Source organism: Cladophialophora carrionii, assembly GCF_000365165.1.
Source record: "Cladophialophora carrionii CBS 160.54 unplaced genomic scaffold supercont1.6, whole genome shotgun sequence".
NCBI classification, from domain to species: Eukaryota; Fungi; Ascomycota; class Eurotiomycetes; order Chaetothyriales; family Herpotrichiellaceae; genus Cladophialophora; species Cladophialophora carrionii.
The window spans coordinates 205,715-213,254 of NW_008481831.1; the positions used below are offsets into that span (position 1 = coordinate 205,715).

At 57.0% G+C, this 7,540-nt stretch overlaps 2 protein-coding genes across 2 annotated transcripts; both read left to right on the plus strand.

Annotated features, from left to right (window-relative positions):
* Positions 1-1,291: 1,291 nt before the first annotated feature.
* Positions 1,292-4,866, plus strand: G647_07032 (uncharacterized protein; the record flags this gene model as incomplete). Its single annotated transcript, XM_008731349.1, has 3 exons — positions 1,292-1,618; positions 1,675-4,660; positions 4,712-4,866. The coding sequence occupies 3 exons, from the start codon at positions 1,292-1,294 to the stop codon at positions 4,864-4,866; spliced, it is 3,468 nt and encodes a 1,155-aa protein (XP_008729571.1).
* Positions 4,867-5,625: 759 nt separating this feature from the next.
* On the plus strand, positions 5,626-7,195 carry G647_07033 (uncharacterized protein; the record flags this gene model as incomplete). The annotated part of the gene is made up of 2 exons (XM_008731350.1): positions 5,626-7,011; positions 7,100-7,195. The coding sequence occupies 2 exons, from the start codon at positions 5,626-5,628 to the stop codon at positions 7,193-7,195; spliced, it is 1,482 nt and encodes a 493-aa protein (XP_008729572.1).
* Between the last annotated feature and the right edge of the window lie 345 nt (positions 7,196-7,540).

Genomic DNA, 7,540 nt, shown 5'->3' on the forward strand with positions numbered 1-7,540 from the left:
TGCCTTTCAAGCCAATCCACAGCCAACGACTTCCCGTCAGACACCTTCACCCTGGAAGTCGTGTGTCACAAACGGTCTCCGCAACGCTGCTCACGACATCTCGCGGCAGGATCCGTGGTGCGTCATCTCCACTTCTCAAGTCGACATAACAACCCAGCTCTTCATCGCACGGGAAGATGTGACGGTGGCCTCGAGAATGTCTCAGCTCCATGTCGCAAGGGGCATGAGGCTGGCTGAGGTTGTACTTCTTTACGCGAGGGTGTGGTGTGACGAATCCATTCTCCCATTGCGTACGATGGCTGAGCCTAAGCTTGGAACCACCCTTGGACACTCCTTCGTAATCCAGCAGGCCGGGGTTGTTCGGTTACACACGGACGTTCGGGAAGGCAGGGAAGGCTCTAATCTGAGTGCTTCAGACTCGGATCGACGCGTGCCAGGTGAAAGGCCAGACACGCAAGAAGGCAACACAATCGTATTATATTCTGGGTCACCTGGTCGGGAGGAGGTTTCACTGTGTGGCTGTCAATGTGCGTGCGCTTAGACTTTACTAGGTGCCGTTACTGAGCGACGCCCGCCGAGGCCCCGAGCCCCCGAGCCTCCCTAGTTAAGGCCCGTGGACCCCCATCGGACGCCTTAGGCGTTAGGATGCCTGGCGCCTGCAATCGTCATCAATCCTCCTTCCCAGGCACGTGCCTGGACACAGCAACGCAGGCTCCTCTCTGCCTTTTGTCGCTCTCTACTGAGTACACCAGTACCACCACTATCCCAAGCTCGCCGCAACACCGACACAGTTCAGCCATCATGGAGCTCCATTCTGGTCGTTGGTACCGCTGCTTCCGGCTTACCCTTGCTGACTGCTCCAGCACCCATTCGTCGACACTCAGTCCTTTCTGACCAATCTCCACTCGATGTCTCTGACCATACCCAGTATGTGACACCAGCGGGCGGCGCCGAGGTTAGTCCAAGAGCCAGGGCTGGCAGGGGGCGAGATGGGCTGAATGTGATAGCCAATGTTAGATGGTCCCTGTCGCCAATCAGATGGCCACTATTGCGAACCACGCGGTCTCGGCCCCCCAAGCATGCCTGCCTTTCATCAGGGCTTGGGAGCCTCAGCTGCGTCGCTCAGCCCGAGCCGTGTTCATCAGGAGGCCTTCACGACGCTGCGGTTTTTCTCGTTGCGAGTTGTCATTTCGCTTACCTCGTTCTTTTGTACCCGGTTGCAGGCTGCCATTCCTTCGACGCCTGACGTGGAGCTCCTTATATAGCCTGGCCGGTACACACATTCAGAACTATGGCGCGGAAAAGGAAACTCTCCTCGACCTCTGCCGGCGCCATGGACGGCTTGCGCGATCATCCGTTCGACCTGGACTCTGTCCATACAGAGTCCAAGATCACCAGCACCATCAAAAGCTTCTTCGAAAGCATTGCGGGCTCTGGCCCGGATCCGACAAACACGGTCATCAACGGAGCGACGGTACAGTCGAAGCCGTTTCTGGCAAGAGTGCTTGCCGACATTGCGTCTCAAGCGCCTCGCATAGGAGAGAATCTGGGACTGATCCATTCTCTGGTCGACACCACGCTCTTCGATGGCGGCCTTGTGGACGACCGGCAATATCAGGTACCCATTCCAACAGGTGAAGGTCTACGATGTCCTCTGACTCTGCTTGATTACAGATGGAGAAGATTCTACAGTTGGCGGCCTCGTTACCGCCCGGGTCGAAGTCTCTTGACGACCTGACTGACCAGTTCATCAAATTGCTTTGGGAGAACTTGGAGCATCCGCCACTGTCGTACCAGGGGGACGAGTACAAATTTCGTACGGCAGATGGCTCCAACAACAATATCATGTATCCCCATCTCGGTAAAGCCGGCTCATATTATGCCAGGACCGTCACCCCACAGACACTGAAACCGGGCGTCCTTCCGGACCCTGGTGTGATCTTCGATGCCATCTTCGCACGTGGTGAAGAGCCTAGAGAGCACCCGAATAAGATCTCTAGCATGCTGTTCTACCTTGCAACGATAATCATCCACGACTGCTTCCACACGGATGATGCCGAGTACGGCAAGGTCAAAACGTCGTCTTATCTCGACTTGGCTCCCCTGTACGGCAGCAGCCAGGAGGAACAGAATCAGATAAGAACGTTCAAGGACGGTATGCTGAAACCGGACACCTTCTCGGAGAAGCGGATTCTCGGCTTCCCTCCCGGGGTATCCGCCATTGTAATCTGCTTCAATCGGTTCCACAACTATGTAGCGATGCAGCTCAAGGAGATCAACGAAGGAGGCCGATTCCGCGCCCCTAAGAGCGAACAGGACACCGCTGGTCTTGCGAAGCTGGACAATGACCTCTTTCAGACGGCCCGACTAGTCACTTGCGGGCTATACGTCAATATCATCCTCAACGACTATGTCAGAACCATCCTCAACCTGAACCGTACTAACTCGACCTGGACACTTGATCCGCGCAAGAACTTCTCCGACGTTTTCGACAGCGCCGGCGTCCCGTCGGGCGTCGGCAATCAAGTCAGTGTCGAATTCAACTTGGTGTACCGGTGGCACTCTGCGATCAGTATCAAGGACGAGAAGTGGACTAACGAGCTGTATCAGTCGTTGTTCCCCGACCGAGATGTCGCTTCCGTGACTCAGTGGGAGTTGCTCCCAAGGCTGAAGCAGTGGCTCGACGAGCGTGGATCAGACCCTTCCAAATGGCAACTTGACTCAGGAAAGTACAAGAGAACCGCGAGCGGTGCCTTCCGGGACGAAGATCTCATCGACATCTTGACCCAGTCGACCGAAGATGTCGCCTGCGCGTTCGGACCGAGAAATGTACCACTGGTGATGAAGCTGATCGATGTCCTGGGCATCCAGCAAGCACGAGCCTGGAACGTGGCGACGCTCAACGAGTTCAGGAAGTTCTTCAAGCTCGAGCCCCACAAGAGTTTCTCAGATATTACCAGGGACGAGGAGGTGGCGCGGTCGTTGAAGGCTCTCTATCAGCACCCAGACTACGTTGAACTATACCCGGGAATCGTTGCTGAAGACGCGAAGGATCCTTTGGAGCCTGGGTCTGGTCTCTGCCCCGGTTATACCATTTCTAGGACTATTCTAGCCGATGCCGTCGCGCTGACCAGGGGAGATCGATTCTACACGGTCGACTACACCCCTGCAAACTTGACCAATTGGGGCTGGTCCCAGGTCAAGTCCGACCCCTCTGTGGCCCAGGGAGGATGCTTCTACATCTTACTGATGCGAGCCTTGCCATTCTACTACCGCGGGAACTCGGTTTACGCCATGTTTCCCCTGACAGTGCCCGAAGAGAATCGCAAGATCTTGACCAAGCTGGGCGTGGACCACGACTACAACTTCGACCCGCCATCGTACATCGGAGTGCCTACGTCGATTTGTTCCTGGAAGGCGGTTACGGACATCCTCGCGGACCAGGGTGGCTTCTCCGTCCCGTGGGCACCTCACACATACTACCTCACCCATCACGACTACATGCTCAGTGGAGACACTGAGGCCAACGCGGCGCAACGTAAAGAAGTCCAGAACGCAATGTACTGTCCTGTTAACGGGCTTGCCCAGGTTCAGAAATTTTACGAAGACCTAACCACCCAGCTCGTCGTGGCGCGGTCCGAGCGACTCAGAGGGGAATGGTACCAACTCGATGCTTGCAGGGATGTGGGCAATCCTTCGCACGCCATCTTCGTTGCTCGCATGTTCCATCTCCCACTTAAGAAACGTGGAGATCTGAACCCGATCGCGGTCGAGGTTGATCAGCTGTACCTCGCGCTGTCCATTATGTTCGCCTACGTCTTCTTGGATCTCGACACAGCCAGCTCGTTCAAGCTACGTGCTGGTGCGAAGACTGCCAACGAGCAGCTCTCGAAACTGGTCAAGATTGTGTGCGAAGCCGTGAATGTGGGCGGCATGCTTCGCCTCGGAGACTTCTTCTCGACAGGCACTGCTGGCGAGCTTCTGGAAGACTATGGTGTTCACTTCCTGAAGCGGCTGTTCGAAAGCGGCAAATCAGTCGATGTAGTGGTGTCGACTATCATCCCTACTGCCGCTGCCGCTGTTGCTACGCAGGCCCAGCATTTTACTCAGATGCTGGACGTCTACCTGTCTCCTGAACACAGTGAGCATTGGCCGGAGATCCAAAGGTGTGCCTGGTCCAACGATCCAGCCGACTTTGAAAAGCTGAAAGGCTATGCGCTCGAGGCCAATCGTCTGGCGCCGGCCGCGTTTGGACTCCTCCGCAAAGCTAATATCGACACCACCATTATTGACAACGGGCAGAAGGTCAAGGTCAAATCTGGCGACCAGATCTACGTCGACTTCATCACTGCCGGTCTGGATGAGACGGTCTTCCCCAACCCTGGCACGATCGATCCGAGCCGAGATCGATCCCTCTACGTCCACCACGGCTACGCGGCTCACTCCTGTCTCGGTCGACCAATGGTCGAAGTGGCCATGGCGGCACAGCTGAAAGTCTTTGCCAAACTCAAGAATCTCCGACGAGCTCCAGGACCGCAGGGTCAACTCAAGAAGACCATCCCAGCTCCTAACCCCACGAGCAGCGATCCCAAGGCCAATCCGGGTAGTATTGAGGTGTTCATGTTGGAGGACTGGAGTTCGTGGTATCCCTTCCCCACCAGTAAGTTTTGCTCTCTCCCACTGCCTGGGTACCGTTACTGACCAGTTCTAGCGTTGAAAGTTCACCACGAGGGCCTGTGGCGAGAGCAGCCCGACCAACTTGCCGGGCAGACCGGTGTCCCCGGCATTCAAGAGGACATCCTGGACAGCGACATGGCCGAGACGAATGGACTGAACGGGGACTACGTCGAGGCCGACACGGCCTAAAGGTGCTGAGGCCATTCAGGGCGCAGGCTTCGATCTATCAGGGCAGGCAACAGCCTGCTTTGGCGTTGGCACTGGTATAGGAATAGTGATTTGGACCAGGGATACTGTATTGGGCAAGCGTTGGGCAAATTGTCAGGCTGATGTAGCAATTAGTTATGTACAAGAGAAGGAGGGCTAGGGTCGTCGCCAAACAAACGAAAAGTACTGTAGCAACGTGCTGGTCTATGCTGCAACACTCGCATGCGCATGCCTGGTGTGTCTCCCCTCTATTTCCACCGTGGCAGATCCAGGCCGCCGAAGAGCATACACAAGACCATGCCGCCCAGTGCTTCTGAACTGGGTGAGTGGATGCCAGATGGATGACACATCAACTCGGGTGACTAAGCGTCCTGCATGGGGGAAAGGAACTCGGCCGTTCCAAAGAACGTAGCGAGATAGCGAGCTCAGGCAGCAAAAGGTTCAAAGACCTTGCTGTGCCATACAAGCGAACGAGTATATAAGGTAGAGTCGCAGGATACAAGTACGAGGTAAGGATTCTGTAGCTCGCCGCCTCGCCGCCCGTCCAGCGAGCCTTTCGAAGACTTCGCTGTCGACTGGAATACAGTACGGGGGCTCGCCTACACGCACGCGCATAGGGTACAAAGACGAACATCTACATTCCCTCTCTCTCGCATGCTATATCGTCTCGTCTCGTCTCAGCAGCTTCGGCTTCTAGTCCCGCGCATCCAAAGTATACTACATCAGAGCATATCCCGCACCATGAGCACGACAACGAGCCATTACGAAGCCGTGATCATCGGCTCCGGCCAGGGCGGGGGTCCCCTTGCCCAGGCGCTCGCCAACGCCGGCCGGCGCACGGCGCTGATCGAATCCAAGCATGTAGGCGGCACGTGCGTCAACGAAGGCTGCACGCCGACCAAGACCATGGTGGCCAGCGCGCGGATCGCCCACCTGGCGTGCCGCGCGCAGGGGTACGGCGTGCAGTTCAAGCGCTCGAGCCTGACGCTGAACATGGAGACGGTGAGGAAGCGGAAACGCGACATCGTCGACAGTTTCCGCGCGGGGAGCGAGACGCGCATCAAGGCCACGGAGAATCTCGATCTGATCATGGGCAAGGCCACGTTTCGGGGTCCCAAGACCGTCGAGGTGCTGTTGAATGATCCGCTGCCACGTCACGAGAGCAACGGTGGCAGTGGCAGCGGCAGTGGCAGCGGCGTGGACACGACCCTCACGATAACAGGGGACATGGTGTTCGTGAACGCAGGGTGTTCGCCGTCGAAGCTCGACGTCAAGAACGCGTGCCGCACGGAAGGGCTGCTGGACTCGACCTCGATCATGGAACTGGGCGACGTGCCGCGCCACATTGTCATCATCGGCGGCGGCGTCATCGGGTGCGAGTTCGCGCAGATGATGAGACGGTTCGGCGCAAAGGTCAGTCTCGTGCAGCGGGCGGCGCAGCTACTGCCGCGGGAGGACGCCGACGTGGCGGCCGAGGTGCGCCGCATTTTCGTCGACGCCGGCATCGACGTGTACCTGGGCGCCACGACGAACGAGGTCTCCAACGTCACGCTAGGCCAGATCGTCGTCTCCGTGACGCAGAGCGAGGGCAATCCGAAATCCATACTCTGCAGCCATGTGCTCGCCGCGGCGGGGCGGACACCCAACACCGCAGATTTGGGCCTCGAGAGCGCAGGCGTCGAGCTCGACAGGCACGGCTTTATCAAGGTGGATGAGCACCTCGCCACGTCCGCGCCGGGCGTCTACGCGCTCGGCGACATCAAGGGCGGTATGCAGCAGACGCACGTCAGCTACGACGACATGCGCCTGTTGCGGCGTAATCTGATCACGCACGCGCGGAGTGGCGAGCGCGCGTCCGTCCAGGGCCGTTTGGTCCCGTACACGACCTTTATCGACCCGCAGCTCGGGCGTGTCGGGATGACAGAGAAGGAGGCTCGTGCGCTGACTCCGCCTCGGAACGTCAAGGTCGCAAAGATGCCCATGGCGTATGTGGCGCGGGCGCTGGAGATGGACGAGACCAACGGGTTTATGAAGGCGGTGGTCGACGCCGACACCAAGGAGATCTTGGGGTTTGCATGTTTGGGCGTCGAGGGCGGCGAGATCATGAGCGTCGTGCAGATGGCCATGGTGAGTGACCCAGCACCAGCGTCCTGCTTACAACCTTACAAGCATGCAAGCAACGTCTAGAAATTGTGCTAACGTGACGAACTCGCAGATCGGAGGCCTGACATACGACGAGCTGGAGAACGCCATCTTTGCGCATCCATGTCTGAGCGAGAGTCTGAACAACCTGTGGGGGTTCCTGCAGTAAGAGTGGGTGAGCTAAGTTGAAGTCGATAAGGAGTCAGTGAAGAGTGAGTGAGTATAAGCTGAAGTCAGTGAGGAGTAGTTGATGGTGAGTGAGTACAAGCTCGAGTCAAGAGGGACTGAGTGAAGGGTGAGTACAAGCTCAAGTTAATGAGTGACTGAAGAATGAGTGAGCACAGGCCGAAGCTAATGCCATGAAGTTACCTAGTATGTGTGTACAAGATCCTTCTTCTTCTTCTTCTTCTTCTTCTTCTGCTTCTGCTTCTGCTTCTGCTTCTGCTTCTGCTTCTGCTTCTGCTTCTGCTTCTGCTTCTGCTTCTGCTTCTGCTTCTGCTTCTGCTTCTGCTTC